This window comes from Callithrix jacchus, chromosome 5, assembly GCF_049354715.1.
Source record: "Callithrix jacchus isolate 240 chromosome 5, calJac240_pri, whole genome shotgun sequence".
Lineage (NCBI taxonomy): Eukaryota > Metazoa > Chordata > Mammalia > Primates > Cebidae > Callithrix > Callithrix jacchus.
Window position 1 is genome coordinate 106,446,647 of NC_133506.1, and position 19,062 is coordinate 106,465,708.

At 55.7% G+C, this 19,062-nt stretch overlaps 1 protein-coding gene across 50 annotated transcripts in view; it reads left to right on the forward strand.

Annotated features, from left to right (window-relative positions):
• MINK1 (misshapen like kinase 1) overlaps positions 1 to 18,738 on the forward strand; it is a 62,043-nt gene extending 43,305 nt beyond the window's left edge. Inside the window, exons 2-34 of one of the 50 annotated variants that reach the window (XM_035301010.3) lie at positions 345 to 410; positions 2,861 to 2,917; positions 3,010 to 3,135; positions 5,559 to 5,669; positions 6,108 to 6,198; positions 6,645 to 6,775; positions 7,056 to 7,110; positions 7,265 to 7,343; positions 7,585 to 7,760; positions 8,236 to 8,305; positions 8,703 to 8,913; positions 10,523 to 10,636; positions 11,091 to 11,177; positions 11,386 to 11,601; positions 11,816 to 11,989; positions 12,294 to 12,554; positions 12,969 to 13,054; positions 13,215 to 13,325; positions 13,469 to 13,581; positions 13,816 to 13,904; positions 14,108 to 14,131; positions 14,256 to 14,419; positions 14,775 to 14,880; positions 14,960 to 15,097; positions 15,302 to 15,410; positions 15,810 to 15,977; positions 16,084 to 16,227; positions 16,439 to 16,573; positions 16,764 to 16,864; positions 16,954 to 17,103; positions 17,188 to 17,347; positions 17,423 to 17,562; positions 17,893 to 18,738. In XM_035301010.3, coding sequence (XP_035156901.2) covers positions 345 to 410; positions 2,861 to 2,917; positions 3,010 to 3,135; positions 5,559 to 5,669; positions 6,108 to 6,198; positions 6,645 to 6,775; positions 7,056 to 7,110; positions 7,265 to 7,343; positions 7,585 to 7,760; positions 8,236 to 8,305; positions 8,703 to 8,913; positions 10,523 to 10,636; positions 11,091 to 11,177; positions 11,386 to 11,601; positions 11,816 to 11,989; positions 12,294 to 12,554; positions 12,969 to 13,054; positions 13,215 to 13,325; positions 13,469 to 13,581; positions 13,816 to 13,904; positions 14,108 to 14,131; positions 14,256 to 14,419; positions 14,775 to 14,880; positions 14,960 to 15,097; positions 15,302 to 15,410; positions 15,810 to 15,977; positions 16,084 to 16,227; positions 16,439 to 16,573; positions 16,764 to 16,864; positions 16,954 to 17,103; positions 17,188 to 17,347; positions 17,423 to 17,562; positions 17,893 to 17,976 — 4,047 coding nt within the window. In that variant the 3' untranslated portion in view covers positions 17,977 to 18,738. The remainder of the gene's footprint in view (positions 1 to 344; positions 411 to 2,860; positions 2,918 to 3,009; positions 3,136 to 5,558; positions 5,670 to 6,107; positions 6,199 to 6,644; positions 6,776 to 7,055; positions 7,111 to 7,264; positions 7,344 to 7,584; positions 7,761 to 8,235; positions 8,306 to 8,702; positions 8,914 to 10,522; positions 10,637 to 11,090; positions 11,178 to 11,385; positions 11,602 to 11,815; positions 11,990 to 12,293; positions 12,555 to 12,968; positions 13,055 to 13,214; positions 13,326 to 13,468; positions 13,582 to 13,815; positions 13,905 to 14,107; positions 14,132 to 14,255; positions 14,420 to 14,774; positions 14,881 to 14,959; positions 15,098 to 15,301; positions 15,411 to 15,809; positions 15,978 to 16,083; positions 16,228 to 16,438; positions 16,574 to 16,763; positions 16,865 to 16,953; positions 17,104 to 17,187; positions 17,348 to 17,422; positions 17,563 to 17,892) is intronic. The other 49 variants (XM_035301011.3, XM_035301016.3, XM_035301013.3 and 46 more) reach the window with 49 other exon arrangements.
• Positions 18,739 to 19,062: the final 324 nt, after the last annotated feature.

The following is a 19,062-nucleotide window of genomic DNA, read 5'->3' on the forward strand; positions in this document are numbered from 1 at the left end:
GCCAACCCCAGAGGTAGGTAGGACTTGGGCATCCTCATATTGCAGATGAGGATACAGACAGTTTCTTGGTGAATTTGAAATTGGGAACATGTCTTTGAGAAGCCATCTGGACTCTGACTTCCACGTTCTCTCACTTCTTCCAACTTTTCCCATAGAACATTCACTCTGAACCAATCCAGGAAAAGGGCAGCCAGCCACCTGGATTCCCGCCACACGACCTTCCTGATCCACGCTTGTGTTCACTCTCGTATCTTGACTGGATACCACTTTTCTCCCCTCTAGCTCTATAATCCTTTTCTGAAGTCCTGACAGTATTCTGTCTCCCTCCTGTCCCCTGCTCCTAGGACCCTGCTGGGATCTTTGAGCTTGTGGAGGTGGTCGGCAATGGAACCTACGGACAGGTGTACAAGGTGAGATGCATGGTGTAGAAGTGTGACCTCCACGTCTGCACATCTGCAGGGCACTCTTGGGAGGAGTGGAGGAAGTAGATTCCAGGTCTGGTGGTCTGGGGGGCGCTATGGGAGATGCCAGAGGCTGGGGCCCTGGAAAAGTAAAGGAAAGAGCACCTAGGAGGCCACACTGTTGCTGCCTCTCTCTGCCTGAGTGCAGAACCAGTCCCAGACATGGCAAGAACAGACCATTAGTCAGGCAGGGCAGCCTGCAGCAGGTAGAGCAGGCAGAGGGGCATACGGCCTTGGGATTCAGAGAGACAGCCAAGGCAAGAGGTGTGGGTTTAGCCCCTCCCTGGACCACAAAGAGGCCAGGACTTAGAGGTAGTGGGACCTAATGGGTGGCCTTCTGCAGAGGGGAAGTGGCCTCTGTGCTCCTGCAGCTGGCCTATTGCAGAGCTAGAGCCAGAGCTCAGGCTTTCTGCTTTCAAGCTGCCTCTGTCCCCGACAGAAGTGGCCTGTTCTTAGCCACCGATGGTAACTTTTGGGTTGGCCAGCCCAGCCCTCTTGTGTGGCCTGACCACTGCTCACACTTGGATGGGGGAAGCGGCTGCAGCAGGAAGAATGTTCACTGCCTCTGACTGGAGTCCCCCTGGGACTCATGGCTTGCTTTTTCATCTCCAGACAGAGTGCTTGATATTTTCACAAGTCTCTTCTGCATTTCTAGACCTTATGTCATGAGACCACCTGCCTTTCTCTTATGCTCTTTTTTTTTGCAAGCTTTGGGGAAACAGGCACCCTACCCCCAATCTCTTGCCTCATTGTTGCCATGGGAATAGTGGTGCTGTGTGTTCCTGCTGCTCTGGGCTTGGGGTCTTGAATGGCTGAGGATAAAAATGACCCAAAGGCTGGCAAAGCCAGTTCATCCCCTGCTCTTCCCCAGGAAGCCTTTGGGCTTTCCTCTCCAAGCCTTAGATGTTCCTGCTAGGAATTTCAGAAGGATGGCTGGGGAAGAGGGCAATGGCTGGGACACACTCAAGAAGAGGAAGCTTTGGCTGGATGCAGTGGCTCAGCACTTTGGGAGGCCGAGGCGGGTGGATCACGAGGTCAGGCGTTTGAGACCAGCCTGGCCAACATAGTGAAACCCTGTCTCTAGTACAAATACAAAAATTAGCCGGGTGTGGTGGCACGCAGTTGTACTCCCAGCTACTTGGGAGGCTGAGGCAGTGAGCCACTCCCACCTGAACATGGGAGGCAGAGCCAAGACCACACCAGCCTGGGTGACAGAGTGAGACTTTGGCTCCAAAAAAAAAAAAAAAGAAACTTCTTTTTTTGAGCCAAAGTCTGGACTAGGCTCAAAAAAAGGACTGGAGATGGGAGCATTAGCACATGTCAGCTGGCCCCTCTGTTTCTCTGAGTTCCCTAAAATCTCAGCTCCTCAGCTCTGTCTGTTCTTTCCCTATGGACAAGAATAAAAGGCTTTGTGGGTGAAACTGATTCTGGAAGAGGCCTCCTGTCCAGAGTTGGTGAATCAGGAAACACCCCAGCATTTTGTCTTGCTTAAGAGAAGAGGGTGAGGCCAACCCTTCCCTCCCTAGCCTCCTTCTACTCCATCCATCCTCCATTAGGATGTAGAAGTATCTTTCACTCCTTGCTCTAACTTTCAAACTGTAGAAAATCCAAGCCAGAGAGGCTGGAACAGAATGTAAGTGTTTCTCACTCATCTGTCTTGAGTTTTTTATGGGAGGAGACCCTTTGCCTTTATTGAGCCTATAACGTGGAAGTCCATTCTAGGTAGTTTTTCTGTTAGCCATGATGGCTCAGGAGCTCTCTCCTCTGTCCACTCCTATGACCAACCCATACATATTGTGTGTTGCCACAAGGAGGGGTACTTTGTTTCTTTTTCTTTTTCTTTCTTTTTTTTTTTTTTTTTTGAGACGGAGTTTTGCTCTTGTTACCCAGGCTGGAGTGCAATGGCAAGATCTCGGCTCACCACAACCTCCGCCTCCTGGGTTCAGGCAATTCTCCTGCCTCAGCCTCCTGAGTAGCTGGGATTACAGGCACACGACACCATGCCCAGCTAATTTTTTGTATTTTTAGTAGAGACAGGGTTTCACCATGTTGACCAGGATGGTCTCGATCTCTTGACCTTGTGATCCACCCACCTCAGCCTCCCAAAGTGCTGGGATTACAGGCTTGAGCCACCGCCCCTGGCCTCTTTTTCTTTTTTCTTTTTTTTTTGAGACAATCTTCCTCATTCTCCATGTTGGTCAGGCTGGTCTCAAACTCCTGGTCTCAAGTGATCTGCCTGCCTCAGCCTCCCACAGTGCTGGGATTAGGCACGAGCCACCCTACCCGGCTGAGGAGCACTTTGTAATATGGAAAACAGTCAAAAGATGTGGCTGCGTCTCCCAGAGTCAAGCCCTCTTTGTTGCTCTCTGAGTATAGACTCAGATCCCTCTGTTCTGCAGGGTCGGCATGTCAAGACTGGGCAGCTGGCTGCCATCAAGGTCATGGATGTCACGGAGGTAGGGAGTGGGGCTGGGCAGTGGGAGGGTCAGACCATCAAGAAGGGAGTGTGGGGGAAGGTCTCAAGGCTCAGCTCCTCCCGTTTGCCTAGGACGAAGAGGAAGAGATCAAACAGGAGATCAACATGCTGAAAAAATACTCTCACCACCGCAACATTGCCACCTACTATGGAGCCTTCATCAAGAAGAGCCCCCCAGGAAACGACGACCAGCTCTGGGTGAGAAGTGCCCCCCTGCCTGCACTCCCTGTCTCCAGGCTGTTCACTTGGACTCAGTAGACTCAGTATCAGTGCCCTGCATCTCTCCTTGCCAGCTCCCTTCCTTCCAGTCTACCCAGCCTCCTCATCCCTGGACCCAGAGAGACCTCACGTCTTACGGATAGCCTTGCACTCCAGCCCCCATGAATTGCAGCATCTCATCCTTTGAATGTTTTGGTGGCATTTGCCCAAACCCTTGCCCTAACCAGTATCTCACACTATGTGATAGGCTCTTAATAAGTAAATATAATCCTGGCAAAGGCTAGAGAGACTGTGGGAAGGCTATCAGTTTTCTTGCCTTTGAGCACAGCTCCTGGGAAAGCAACAGAACCAAAATATTTGTGAGAGATGACAGGGCCCAGACCCCTCCCAGCACCCCAGACACTACAGTGTGCCAAGCCCTTCTGGGTGACCATTTAAACCATAGCCTACTATGTTGCTTGGGGCCTTCCCCGAATTCCTCCTGCCTGGCCCAGAACATTGCTGAGAGTCACTCCCCTCCCTAGCCTGGGCACTGGTGCTGACAGATTCCCCCAGCCTCACCTTTTGTGGTACTGAGCCCAGCCCCTGAGGATGGAGCTCAGCAGGGAGTGTGGCAATGGCTGTTGGGAGTTTGGCACTAACGCCAGGTCTCCCCTCTCAGCAGTCATTCAGACAACAAGCACTTATTAAGCACTTCTGTATACTCTGTATAGATGAGCATGAGCCATGATCCTGGCCTCCAAGGCCCTTCGGCTTTTTGGGAACACACACACACTCATGAACCCAAAGAAAGGAAGAAAGGTAACGGGTAGGTCTACTTGTTAGGTGTGGATGGTGGAGACTGTGGCAGACTAGAGGCATTAGTAGCCAGGCGTTCCCTTCTGCGCCTGCTGGGCACAGGTACTCCCCTCCTCTCACTGTGCTCTGCTTTCCAAGGGGTAGGTACATGCAAATTACTTTTGTTGCATTTGCAAATATACATGTCCATCTAAACTTTTCCATGCATTGGATGTAGCTTTTAGTGAAAACTTGGACAAGCATGCTGATTCCCAGGAAGACTGGTTGGCGCCATCTTCCCATATGGCTCTGCCTCTGGGTTTCAGCTGCTGTCCCTGGTAGGTACAGACCCCGAGCTCTCCTCATCTCCTAGCCTTGTTACTCTCTGTGCTGGAGGAGTTTCTCTCAGGGTCTTCCCAAGTTCCCTTTTGCAGCTGTCTAGGTAGACCCAGCACACTCTTTTCATCTCTAGCAGACCTGGACAGTCACTGATTCATAGCCTTTTTTTTGCTTCTAAGTCAGGAACTGGCAAACTTTTTCTGTGAAGGGCCAGATATTAAATATTTTAGGTTTTGTGGGACCTATTTGCTGTCACAGCGGCTCAGTTGTGTTGTGCCATGAAAGCAGTAATAGACAGTAGGTAAACGAATGAGCTTAGCTCTACTCCCAAACGTCTTTACTGAGGTCACTCAAATAGAATATGATTCCCTTTTTTGTTTTTTCTGCAGCAATTAAAAAATGTAAAACCCACGCCGGACATGGTGGCTCAAGCCTGTAATTCTAGCACTTTGGGAGGCCAAGGTGGGTGGATCCCCTGAGGTCAGGAGTTAAGAGTCCAGCCTGGTCAACATGACAAAACCCCATCTCTACCAAAAATACAAAAATTAGCCAGGTGCAATGGCAGGCACCTGTAATCCCAGCTACTAGGGAGGCTGAGGCAGGAGAATTGCTTGAACCCAGGAGGCGGAGGTTGCAGTGAGCTGAGATTGTGCCATTGTACTGCAGCCTGGGCAACAGAGTAAGACCCTGTCTCCAAAAAAAAAAAAAAGTAAAAACCAATCTTGACTTCCTGATCATACAAAAGCAGGCCTTGGGCTGGCCATAGTTTGCTGACCTCTGATCCAAAGCAGTAGTTCTTTTTTTTTTTTTTTTTTTTGAGATGGAGTTTCACTCTTGTTGCCCAGGCTTGAGTGCAATGGCACAATCTTGGTTCAGTGCAACCTCCACCTCCCGAGATTTAAGTGATTCTCCTGCCTCAGCCTCCCAAGTAACTGGGATTACAGGCGCCCACCACCACGCCTGGCTAATTTTTATATTTTTAGTAGAGATGGGTTTCTCCATGTTGGCCAGTCTGGTCTTGAACTCCTGACCTCAGGTGATCTGCCTGCCTCAGCCTTCCAAAGTGCTGCATTTACAGGCATTAGCCACCACACCAGCTTTTTTCCACTCTCTCTTGACATAATGAAGTCTTGTGGCCTTTGTGAGGCTTCTGTGGCCCTTGCTCTCTGGCTCATACCAGTTCTAGCTCCAAAACCTCTGGTCCTCCTCCTGGAATCTAGCAGGGGGTGGCGGGGTGGGGGGGGGCTTGTCTGACTGATACTTTCGGTACCTTCCTGGGATCCTAGCTGGTGATGGAGTTCTGTGGTGCTGGTTCAGTGACTGACCTGGTAAAGAACACGAAAGGAAATGCCCTGAAGGAGGACTGCATCGCCTACATCTGCAGGGAGATTCTCAGGGTGAGCTCAAGGCCTACCTTTCCTTCTCCTTCTCTACTATCCTGGCTGGAGCTTCTCCATGAGCAAAATCCTCCCTGCATTGGGAGGGGACATAACTGCCCACTTTAGGGAGCAGCAGGCCTGATGGGGGTTGGATGTGGAGGTAGGGCCCCAACCTTGGGAAGTGTCAGGCTGTTGGAGGAGACAGTCTGCTCTGTTCCAAGCTCTGCCACTTCTCCACTTGTAAACCTTCAACTTCAGGGAATTCACCTGGAGCCGCCACTCTGAGAAAGCTCTCCAGGACAGCTCAGCCTGCTTGGGCTCCTGGTGGAGAGGGTCTGCTCCTTCAGCCCAGCCCTGTCTAGACTGGTTGCTCCCTGTCCCCTCAACTCACTCCCCACTTGCTCTTTCCCACCCCATCCAACACCATGGCTAATTTTCCCTGCTCTCCTGTCCCAGGGTCTGGCCCATCTCCATGCCCACAAGGTGATACATCGAGACATCAAGGGGCAGAATGTGCTGCTGACAGAGAATGCTGAGGTCAAGCTAGGTGCGCCCGCTCCTGCTGAGGCTGACGGGCCCTTTCACCTCCAGAACAGAGAATGAGGGGCCCCTTTTCCCCTCTGGTGGCTCAGGCCCAGCTCCCTTCCCTTCCTCATCTCTTCCTGGAATGCCCTACCTCCTGCTGAAAATCCCTCAGGAAGCTCTTCACCTGTCACCTATTATGGGCCAGGTGCTCTGCAGGTTGCTCTGGGGAAATGACCCTTTCTGCCTGGTATGCTGTCCCATGATCCTTTTACCTGGGTTTTTCTCTTAAGATGCAGGAAGATGTAATCAGGCTCTTAAGGATGTTGGTGGGCTAGAGGAGGGTGCTGGGATATCTGGGAAGGGCCAGGACCTCAGCTGTGTAAGGCAAGTCATGTGTGTGTATGCAGGGACCTGAGGCAAGGAAGCAGAGGTGACTCCCCATGCTGTTCCTTCCCTCTGTCTTCACAGTGGATTTTGGGGTGAGTGCTCAGCTGGACCGTACTGTGGGAAGACGGAACACTTTCATTGGGACTCCCTATTGGATGGCCCCAGAGGTCATAGCCTGTGATGAGAACCCTGATGCCACCTACGATTACAGGGTATGCAGTGGAAAGTTGGGAGCATGGGGGCTGCCAAGGTCAGGAAGCAATGTGGAGACCATGGGGAAAAAGGAAGGTCTGATCATGTTAGCAGTGAGGGACTGGGGAGCATCTTATGGCAAGGCAAGTGTGGGTGGGGAGATGGGATGGGTGGAAGGGCACTGCTGCAGGAAGGGGTGTGGCCCAGGAAGGGTCCTGCAGAGGCTGGCATGGTGGGTGAAGAGAGGTTGCGGGCAGAGTTGTTGGGAATATTCACTTGTTCCTTCTCTCCCATCTACAGAGTGACATTTGGTCTCTAGGAATCACAGCCATCGAGATGGCAGAGGGAGCCCCCCGTAAGTGCTGAGTCTGCCGGGAGTAGGAGGGGAGGGAAAGGAAGGGCCCAGAGAATGGCTGTAGGGAGGAGGTGGGTCATGGGACCCTGCTGAGGAAGGGTCCTGTAGCTCCCAGTGCAGTGAAAGTGACTGAGGGCTTCTCTTCTGTGTCCAGCTCTGTGTGACATGCACCCCATGCGAGCCCTCTTCCTCATTCCTCGGAACCCACCACCCAGGCTCAAGTCCAAGAAGTGGTAGGTGTGAGTGTGGTCTCTGGGAAGGAAGGTCCCTGGACAAGGCCATCCCTACCTTCATGCCCTCTGTGCTCAGCCTTGGATTTCACCAGAGAAGAGATTTTGGGGGGCAGAGGGCGGTGACTGGTGTTGGAAGACAGGAGGCACATCATGGTGGCTTGCGGATGAGTGATCTGCCTCTTTCTCCTGCACCCATCCCTTCTGAGGGGACCCTCCCAGTGTGAGCCACCACTGTTTCCAGGTCTAAGAAGTTTATTGACTTCATTGACACATGTCTCATCAAGACTTACCTGAGCCGTCCCCCAACGGAGCAGCTACTGAAGTTTCCCTTCATCCGGGACCAGCCCACGGAGCGGCAGGTCCGCATCCAGCTTAAGGACCACATTGACCGATCCCGGAAGAAGCGGGGTGAGAAAGGTCAGTGGGCAGGCTGGAGGTGGCAGTCCTCGGGGACACTACAGCATGGCTCCTCTCTACCAGCCCTTCCTCCTCCTGGCTCCCCTTCCTGCTCCCCTCCTTGGTCCCAGCTCTCCCTATCCAAGGATATCTTTCTCAAACTTTCAACCCCAGAGGGGTTTTTCCTCCTTTCCCACCCAATCTGAGTTAGTCTTTCAAAGGAGGACTGGCCTTTCACATCCTTACAAAAACACCCTGAGCACATGTGTGTGTGAGCACAAGCACAGGCTCTGCTACACCTCTGCTGCCCTGGGACCCAGGCCCAGTCCCCATCCAGGCCCACATCTGAGTCCCCCATTGCTCCAAGGAAGTGGGTGGGGCCCCTCATGCTTGCCCATCCAGACAGACCTTATGGTTATCCCCACCTGAAGTTTCCCTAGCCCACAGCAGGGTCTGCGGAACTGGGTGAGTTAACAGCGGTGATCTCCCCCTGCAGAGGAGACAGAATATGAGTACAGCGGCAGTGAGGAGGAAGATGACAGCCATGGAGAGGAAGGAGAGCCAAGGTGGGCCTGGCAGGCGGAGAGGGAAGGGGGGTGGTTGCTGAGTGGGGACACTACAGTGGTGCTTGGCTTTGGGGACTCAGCCTGGGGCTGGTAAGCCCCAGAGAGGTAGAGACTCATAGAAACCAAATTTCCAAGTGCTAAGAAATGGAACAAATGACTAAGCAAGAGCTGGGAGGAGAGCAATTCAGGAGTGAAGGTGGGGTGCAGCAGTCACAGTAAAAGAGGACAGGGCTGCAGACAGAGCAGAAGGGGACAGTAAGTCTCCTGGCCACCTGGGAGTGGACAGAGGCAGAGGCTTTGATCCAGTTAAAGCACCCACTCAGGCAGGTCCATGGGGTTGAGAGTGGGAACCAGAAGGGTTCTGACCCCAATGCTGCTTTGTGCCACCCCTGCCCAGCTCCATCATGAACGTGCCTGGAGAGTCGACTCTACGTCGGGAATTTCTCCGGCTCCAGCAGGAAAATAAGAGCAACTCAGAGGCTTTAAAACAGCAGCAACAGCTGCAACAGCAGCAACAGCGAGACCCCGAGGCACACATCAAACACCTGCTGCACCAACGGCAGCGGCGCATAGAGGAACAGAAGGAAGAGCGGCGCCGTGTCGAGGAGGTGGGCTTTTTAAGAAAAACCTGGCCCAGGCCTGGCACGGCCTCCTGCTGACCTGCCCCAGGGTCCATTAGGGCCTCAGGGAGAACAGGTTTTAAAATGCCTTAATGCCTTAAATGAATGGCATTTCTGTTGAAAAAATTACATGATTTCAAAGTTCATGATGAGCTGGAATTAACAAAAAATGTGTCTAAATAGTAGGCAATAACCCACAGCATCCACACTGTTCACCTGCTACCCCCAAAGCAGGCCCTCTCATTGTTGAACAAAAGATAATTTGCAAAAAAAACCTGCTACAGAAGAGCCTTCTGCAGTTTTTAAAATATAGGCGGGGCACAGTGGCTCACCACTGTAATTCTAGCACTATGGGAGGCCAAGGCGGGCAGATCATGAGGTCAGGAGATTGAGACCATTCTGGTGAACACAGTGAAACCCCGTCTCTACTAAAAATACAAAAAATTAGCTAGGCATGGTGGCACGCGCCTGTAGTCCCAGCTATTCAGGAGGCTGAGGCGGGAGAATCGCTTGAACTCAGGAGGCAGAGGTTGCAGTGAGCCAAGATCTCGCCGCTGCACTCCAGCCTGGGCAACAGAGTGAGACTCCATCTCAAAAAAAAAAATCTCAAAAACTGTAAAGTAAAATAAAATAAATATAGCATTCAGATAGCAGAGTAACACAGACTCCTATCTAATAAGGCATTAATGGCTGGGCAAGGTGGCTCACGCCTGTAATCCCAGCACTTTGGGAGGTTGAGGTGGGCAGATCACCTGAGGTCAGGAGTTTGAGACCAGCCTGGCCAACATGGTGAAACCCCACCTCTACTAAAAATACAAAAATTAGCCAGGTGTGGTGGCAAGCGCCTGTAATCCCAGCTACTTGGGAGGCTAAGGCAGGAGAATCGCTTGATCTCGGGAGGCGGAGGATGCAGTGAGCTGAGATCGTGCCATTACATTCCAGCCTGGGGGACAAGAGTGAGACTTGGTCTCAAAAAAAAAAAAAAAAAGGCGTTACCTGGAGAAGGCCTGCCAGCAACTTCATTACATAAATAGGCAAACGTTCTCTCAAGTGTGAGGGCCCCTTAGGGCTTGTGCTTTTGTTGTTGGTGGTGGTGGTAGATTTTGTGATCAGAAATGAAAGTAAAGTACCACCTGGGCATCCGCGCTTGTCAAGGAGTGGGCCAGGTCCCTCGTTTCTGTGCTTTTTGTGCACGAGCACCTGGTGCCCTCTTGTGGCCAAAGGCTATCATTACGACCCACTCTGAACTTCTAGGCAAAGGTGGATTTTAGGTTAGGAGTGTTGGGGAGGCTTGTTTTGACTCCCAGTTTCGTTTGTTGTTTGATGGGGATGTGGGTAGAGGAAGGCGTTGTCCAGCTAAGCCCACTCCACAGGTATCATGAGTCTCACAGCTTCTCCCATCACAGCTACCGGCTGTTTCCCGAGCCCAGCCCTGTGGGCCTTTAGGTAGGGATGGGTATATTTGCAGAAACAACCGGTCAGGTCTCTCTCACCACCCACCCTGGTGAGCAAGAAGAGCTCCCCTCTTTGTCCATGGAGGGGCAGTGCTGCCTCGGTGTCCGGTATGGTCCTTAAGCCCACCTCGCTCTCCCCACAGCAACAGCGGCGGGAACGGGAGCAGCGGAAGCTGCAGGAGAAGGAGCAGCGACGGCTAGAGGACATGCAGGCCCTGCGGCGGGAGGAGGAGCGGCGGCAGGCGGAGCGCGAGCAGGTACAGCGCCGCACTCACATCCTTGCCCTCCCGCTCCTGCTGCCTGCCGCCCCTGCTCCCCGTGCCCTTCCCCTTCTCTCCCCCACCCCCAGATTCCTCCTATCTTTTCTAGCTTCACTCTTTCTCTCTGTTTTCTCCCACCCTTCAACCCCAACCCTGGCCCCCTCCCTCCTCCTGTCTCTGTGCCTCATTCCCATCTCTTTACCCCATCCCTGATTCTCCCTGGCCCTTTCCTCATCCCCCCTCATTCCCTGTGCCCTCTTCTTCCCCATCTGTGCCGCATGGCCCCCTTGGGGCTCATCCCATCCCCTTCCCTACCTCTCTCTTACTCTTCCCCTGCACCTCCTCATCCTCCCCCCATTCCTTCCTCTTCCTCCAACTCGCTGCTGCTGCCCTCCTATGCCTCTTCCTCCTTCCCTGCCCTCTGCCCCCCACCCCACGCCCCGCCCCCCAGGAATATATTCGTCACAGGCTAGAGGAGGAGCAGCGACAGCTCGAGATCCTTCAGCAACAGCTGCTCCAGGAACAGGCCCTGCTGCTGGTAACGGGTCCCTCAGCGTCCTCTGGGAAGATGCTTTTCAGAGCTTCTTTGCTGGAATGGGATGGGAACACTTCAAGGGAAGGGATTCACCCAAGACATCAAGGGAAAACATCTCCTCTCTAGGCAGTTGGAGAAAAGAGAGGGCATGCCTGCTCTAACTCCCGGGGCCACACCCTCCTGAGCCCTCTCTCCCTACCCTTGGGCCCAGGAATACAAGAGGAAGCAGCTAGAGGAGCAGCGGCAGTCAGAGCGTCTGCAGAGGCAACTACAGCAGGAGCATGCCTACCTCAAGTCCCTGCAGCAGCAGCAGCAGCAGCAGCAGCTTCAGAAACAGCAGCAGCAGATCCTGCCCGGGGACAGGAAGCCCCTGTACCAATATGGTCGGGCCATGAATCCCGCTGATAAACCAGCCTGGGCCCGAGAGGTACTCACTGCCTCTTTTGCCTCCTGAGACTGCAGTCCCACCGCCTAGGGCCTGGAGAGCCACAAGAAGTGGTTGTTTACCATAGCAGGCGCCGAGCAAGGGAAAAGAGCACACAGCACAGAGCATGGGGCGGAGTGGTTAGGGCAGATGGGACCCTACATTTTCAGAACAGGGAGGCAAGAGCTGGCCTGCTTGATGTCCCTTCACATCACAGGTAGAAGAAAGAACAAGGTTGAACAAGCAGCAGAACTCTCCCCTGGCCAAGAGCAAGCCAAGCAGCACAGGGCCTGAGCCCCCGATCCCCCAGGCCTCCCCGGGACCCCCAGGACCCCTTTCCCAGACTCCTCCTATGCAGAGGCCGGTGGAGCCCCAGGAGGGACCACACAAGGTGAGTCTCCGCGCCTGTCTAACACAGACACAGGGAGCTGTGCTCAGAGCACAGGTACACACACGCATACACACACCGCTCAACTCTGAGCCCGGACTGCAGAGCATAGGATGTGTGGGCAGAGACACTTACCTGCTTCTTGCTGCCTGTGTTTGTCCTGACGTAGCTGTCCTCAGGCTCTAGGCACCCCCTGTCCTTCAATGGAGGAAGGGGTAACTAAAGTCCCTTCCCACCTAGACTCCGATTTGCAGGTGGGGATGTACCATGGAGCAGGCAGCCCACCCTCCCTGGTCTCTCCCTGCAGAGCCTGGTGGCACACCGGGTCCCACTGAAGCCATATGCAGCACCTGTACCCCGATCCCAGTCCCTGCAGGACCAGCCCACCCGAAACCTGGCTGCCTTCCCAGCCTCCCATGACCCCGACCCTGCCATCCCTGCACCCACTGCCACACCCAGTGCCCGAGGAGCTGTCATCCGCCAGAATTCAGACCCTACCTCTGAAGGACCTGGCCCCAGCCCGAACCCCCCAGCCTGGGTCCGCCCAGATAATGAGGCCCCACCCAAGGTAAGGACAGCCCTGTGGGACCAGGGCAAAGCAGAGGACTGGTCATGAAAGGAGGAGGGGAGTGGGCTAGGCCACACAGAGGAGGAGTGCAGGGTGGGGAGGGAGAGGACACAAAGGCACCACCCTGCAGGAGTCAGCCACGCAGCAGAGGAGGCACGTGGCTGTGTGGCATCGATCCCCGTGGGGAGTGTAGGAATGGAGAAACACCTAGGGTGTTTTGGAAGCACAAGGAGCAGATAATTCTGAGTCAGAATTGCAGCTCCACCATCTCCCAGCTTCATCACCTTGGACGTATTTGTTAGCGTCTCTGAGCGTCAGTTTTCTCACCCATAAGAGTGGGGAAGCACACCTTCCAGAGGTGAGGCTTGAATGTCTGTGAAGTGCCCATTGCAGCACTCGGACTTCTCTCCACAGGTGCCTCAGAGGACCTCATCTATCGCCACTGCCCTTAACACCAGTGGGGCTGGAGGCTCCCGGCCAGCCCAGGCAGTCCGTGCCAGGTAATGCCTGGGTAGGGCAGCGCCTGGGTGAGGTCTGAGGGCAGCGTAGGGAGTAGGGGGCACAGGGACTTTACCGGCCTAACCGCCTAGGGGTGGGCAAGCCCCAGCCCCATCACCTCAGCCCCCCCGCCCCCTCGTCGCCCCTGTGCTCCCTTCACAGACCTCGCAGCAACTCCGCCTGGCAAATCTATCTGCAAAGGCGGGCAGAGCGAGGCACCCCCAAGCCTCCAGGGCCCCCTGCTCAGCCCCCTGGCCCGCCCAACGCCTCTAGGTAATGGAGTTGTCCCCCGACTCACTCCCACCTCTCACTTCTTCCACCTGCTACCCTGGTGATGGCTCCCTCTGCAGTGCAGCTCAGCACCCCAGAGAGGGGAGCACCCTGCCTCCCTGACCCTAACTCTGCTCCCCCAACAGTAACCCTGACCTCAGGAGGAGCGACCCTGGCTGGGAACGCTCAGACAGCGTCCTCCCAGCCTCTCACGGGCACCTCCCCCAGGCTGGCTCACTGGAGCGGAACCGTGTGGGAGGTACGTTAGCCAGGGCCAGGCAGCAGGCTCTGGGCCTGGAGTCTTATCAGGATGGACCCTGCCTGTGGTGGCTTTGGACTGGGACACCAACAGGGACAGGGAGGACCTGGGTGGGTATGGAACTTGGGTCTGAGTTCTGGGGCTCAGGGCCGAAGGGTCAGCCCAGGTGTGGGCTTGAGGCCATCCCTTGTCCAGGTATTCATGACCTTTCTTCTTCCACCCTGCTGTGTCCAGCCTCCTCCAAACTGGACAGCTCCCCAGTGCTCTCCCCTGGGAATAAAGCCAAGCCTGATGACCACCGTTCTCGGCCAGGCCGGCCCGCAGTGAGTCACCTGGTGCAGGCATGGCCTGCCTCATCCCACTTTGGGGCTTAGCAGCAGGATGGCATCAGGGGTGGGTTCTCCACTGACCTACTGAGAAGGGCTGTGGGGATGGAGGGCCTGGTGCTTCTCACACTACTAACCTTTTCTAACCTCTCTCCTAACCTTTCTCCTGGCTGCCCTTCTTCCCTTGCGGCCCCTCCCAGAGCTATAAGCGAGCAATTGGTGAGGTTAGTGAGATGGGCCTGCTTGTGGGAGCCCCTCCTGTGGCCCTGCAAGGGTCTCCCAGCACCCTTTGTCTGCCTCCACCCAGGCCCACCTTCTCCCTGCCCCTCACGTGGCTCCTCCCTGCAGGACTTCGTGTTGCTGAAAGAACGGACCCTGGACGAGGCCCCTCGGCCTCCCAAGAAAGCCATGGACTACTCATCATCCAGCGAGGAGGTGGAGAGCAGTGAGGAGGATGAGGAGGAGGGCGAAGGCGAGCCATCAGAGGGGAGCAGAGACACCCCTGGGGGCCGGTACGGCATCAGGGGTGGGGCCCTCCTGCTCCAAGCCACAGGGAGGGCAGGAAGTGGTTTGGGGAGAGGTGGGGCTTTGGGGCACGTCTGAGGGAGAGTGGCTCCCTTCTCTAGAGAGTGGGCTGAGGGTGCAGGTTCCTTCTCTCTCCCACTGTCATGTGGGTTGTGGGGTGGCCTCTTCAGGTGCCTATCTGCCCCTGTGCTAGCCTGCCCTGCGTGCCCTGCAGGGAAGCACCTCACAGTGGAGCAGGCTGTTTTGAATAGAGAAAAAGCCTGGGCTCTGGCTGCCATCTGCTGCCTTTGGCACTTCCATGGTGAGCAGGACCTAAAGGAACCCCACCTTCTTTTCTCACAGCAGCGATGGGGATACAGACAGCATCAGCACCATGGTGGTCCACGATGTTGAGGAGATCACCGGGACCCAGCCCCCGTATGGGGGCGGCACCATGGTGGTCCAGCGTGTGAGTGAGCCTCTGCTCCCCTGCCCTGTACCTGTATGTCATCCTCAGCCCCGTGCCGACCCTGCTTTCTGTTCTGTAGACCCCTGAAGAGGAGCGGAGCCTGCTGCATGCTGACAGCAACGGGTACACAAACCTGCCTGATGTGGTCCAGCCCAGCCACTCCCCCACCGAGAACAGCAAAGGCCAAAGCCCGCCCTCAAAGGATGGGAGCAGTGACGTAAGTGGGCCTGAGGCAGGTCCGTCGGAGAGAAGACCCCTGGTGGTGGGCAGGAGATCCGGGTCTGGGGGAGGATGGGGTGGAGCACTGGGAACTGGCCAGCGGGGGTGCCAGTTGGGGAGCTGGGGCCTGGGAAGAGCAGTGGGTGCAGGGCCGAAGCTGGACTTGCACTTGTTTGTCTGACTACTTCCCCCGCAACCACAGTACCAGTCTCGTGGGCTGGTAAAGGCCCCTGGCAAGAGCTCATTCACGATGTTTGTGGATCTTGGGATCTACCAGCCTGGAGGCAGTGGGGACACCATCCCCGTCACAGGTGAGGATGGGGTCCAGGGGCAACCTGGGGGGAGCAGAGGTGGTCTTGAGACGCAGCCTCATAAAGCATAGGCACAGGACCTCTCCCTTGAGTCCTAGCTCCTGCCCAGGCACAGAGGTAAGGAAAGGCTTTTGTGACGCCTCCACAGGAGAGGAAATGCCTAAAATAGCCAAGGGACCTGGGCAAAGGCACAAAGCTAATGAGGGATAGAACTGGGACCTGAGACAGGGCTTTTGACTCCAAGGCCTGTGCTCTATCCCCCTCCTATGCAACTCCCCATCCTCCCATCTCTCTCCTTTCTGCATATTATGAGGTGCCAAGACCTGATAGAGGGGATAGAGGGAAAAAGAGCTGGGGTGAGAAGCTGCAGCTCCTCCTTCCGCCTCCTCCTTCTGGCAGCCCTAGTGGGTGGAGAGGGCACTCGGCTCGACCAGCTGCAGTACGACGTGAGGAAGGGTTCTGTGGTCAACGTGAATCCCACCAACACCCGGGCCCACAGTGAAACCCCTGAGATCCGGAAGTACAAGAAGCGATTCAACTCCGAGATTCTCTGTGCAGCCCTTTGGGGTAAGCCAGGCCAAGGGTAGCTAAAAGGGGTCTGGCGTGGCTTCCATGCTCCTGGTTAAATGAGGGCCTGGCTGAGCCTCTGACCTACCAAGGGCTCCTATTGCAGGGGTCAACCTGCTGGTGGGCACGGAGAATGGGCTGATGTTGCTGGACCGAAGCGGACAGGGCAAGGTGTATGGACTCATTGGGCGGCGACGCTTCCAGCAAATGGATGTGCTGGAGGGGCTCAACCTGCTCATCACCATCTCAGGTACAGGGCTGGCCAGTGGGGGAGGGAGGAGGGACTCAGCTCCTTGGCGCTGTCACCACCTTCTGCCTGGGAGGAGGGCAGCCTTGGTCCAGGTGCTGGAAGGTGGGGCCACACTTTCTCACCCCTTGTGGTATGCAGACAGGAGGGTGGGGCGGTGGCAGCCGGGCCTCAGCTAAGAATGGGGATGTGTGTATGTCCGTCCTTCCCTCAGGGAAAAGGAACAAACTGCGGGTGTATTACCTGTCCTGGCTCCGGAACAAGATTCTGCACAACGACCCAGAAGTGGAGAAGAAGCAGGGCTGGACCACTGTTGGGGACATGGAGGGCTGCGGCCACTACCGTGTTGGTGAGGATGCCACAACAGTGTGGCCAGTGAACCCTTGTCATGAAGATAGAGAAATGGGCCTGGGTCAAATGGCTGAGAAAACCTGACAGCCAGGGACTTGGGGCCTGGGTGGGGCAGTCTAGTGACAGACACAGGGAGGTGCCCCAGGTCCAAGAAGGGAAGTCTCAGCATCTTTTTCTCCTGCCCCCAGTGAAATATGAGCGGATTAAGTTCTTGGTCATCGCCCTCAAGAGCTCCGTGGAGGTGTATGCCTGGGCCCCGAAACCCTACCACAAATTCATGGCCTTCAAGGTAATCCCAGCCTCAGCCCCCAACCCCATTCCCAGTCCCAGTGCCTCTCCCTCTGCCCCTGAGCCCTCCTTTCCTCCGATTGCCCACAGTCCTTTGCCGACCTCCCTCACCGCCCTCTGCTGGTCGACCTGACAGTGGAGGAGGGGCAGCGGCTCAAGGTCATCTATGGCTCCAGTGCTGGCTTCCATGCCGTGGATGTCGACTCGGGGAACAGCTATGACATCTACATCCCTGTGCATGTGAGCCTGGCGGGGCTGCTAGGGAGTGGGATGGCCTAGTCTGGGCGCCAGCCGTGAGACTCGAGCCCACCTCCTCCTCCCCAGATCCAGAGCCAGATCACGCCCCATGCCATCATCTTCCTCCCCAACACCGACGGCATGGAGATGCTGCTGTGCTATGAGGACGAGGGTGTCTACGTCAACACGTACGGGCGGATCATCAAGGATGTGGTGCTGCAGTGGGGAGAGATGCCCACCTCTGTGGGTGAGTGAGCCCTGCCCCCAAGCTACATGTCCCTGGGGTGGTCCCTGCTCAACCCCTCACTTGTGTTCCCCACAGCCTACATCTGCTCCAACCAGATAATGGGCTGGGGTGAGAAAGCCATTGAGATCCGCTCTGTGGAGACAGGACACCTGGACGGGGTCTTCATGCACAAACGAGCCCAGAGGCTCAAGTTCCTGTGTGAGCGGAATGACAAGGTGAGAGGCCCTTTCCCTCTGAAAGCCCTTGGGCTCCTGGGCAGAGTTCTGGGGGAGAGGATGGTGGTGGTATCTTCCTGCAAGCAGACCTCTCTGGGAGCTTGGAGGAGAGCAATCACTCCCTCCCACAGCCCTGCGCTCTTTGCAGCTCCTGAGGACTTTACAGCTAGCGCCCAGGGGGTGGGTAGTGCATCCTGTCCCATAACATCTGGCCTGTTCCTCCAGGAGAGGGCACTCTTATCCTGCAGCCCCTCTCCCTCACCTCTTCTGCCCCCGCTTCTTCCCCTCTCCCAGTTGACACTTGGTCACTTCTCCTCCTGCCCCCGCCAGGTGTTTTTTGCCTCAGTCCGCTCTGGGGGCAGCAGCCAAGTTTACTTCATGACTCTGAACCGTAACTGCATCATGAACTGGTGACGGGGCCCTAGGCTGGGGCTGCCTGACACTGGACCCAGCTCCCCCTGCAGCCAGGCTTCCTGGGCCGCTCCTCTTTCCTCTCCCTGGGCTTTTGCTTTTACTGGTTTGATTCACTGGAGCCTGCTGGGAACGTGACCTCTGATCCCTGATGCTTTGTGATCAAGTGACCATCCTCTTCCCCAACATGTCCTCTTCCCAGAACTGTGCCTGCCCCCATCTTCTGGGGAGGGACACAGCTACCCCTTACCAGGAATTGAGTGGGCCTGGCCCCTCCCTCCTTTTCTCCATTTAAGAGGAGAGTGCTTGGGGGTTGAACCCCTTACCCCACTGCTGCTGACTGGGCAGGGCCCTGGACCCCTTTATTTGCACGTCAGGGGAGCCGGCTCCCCCCTTGAATGTACCAGACCCTGGGGGGGGTCACTGGGCCCTAGATTTTTGGGGGGTCACCAGCCACTTTAGGGGCAGGGACCATTTCTTCATTTTCTGAAAGCACTTTAATGATTCCACTCCCCCCCACCGACTCCAGGGAATGGAGGGGGGACCCCGCCAGCCAAAACATTCCCCCCTCCTAACCCTCATCTCTTCTAGCCCATGCCCTTCCCTGGTGGGAGGGAGGGAGCAGGGAGCCCTCACTCTCCATGCCCCTTGCTTGCATCTGTATATAGTGTGAGCAGCAAGTAACCCTCCTCCTCCCTCCCCCAACCCCTCCTCAATGTAGTGGCCTTGGATATCCTGTTTGTTAATAAAGACAATTCAACCAGCTCCCACCATTCAGGCCCCATTTTTGCTTTCTCTCACCATCCTGGATACTAGGCAGAGAGCGCCTCCAGGGTGGGGAAGAAAGGGACAGGGTGGGCCGAGATCTGCCATTAGTCTCAAGGGGATAGCATGAGCAGTGCTGGGCCTAGAAAATCTAGAAAAGAAATGACTTCGGGAGGGCCAGGGCAGCCTCAGCGCTAAACATGTGAGCCTGAGGGCCACCAGCACTGTGGGTGTTTGGTTCCCACGAGCTCCAGCAGAGCTAAGCTGGGCCAGGGAAGGAGAGGGTAACCCTGCTCCAGCCTCCCTGTGTGCAAGTCCTACAAA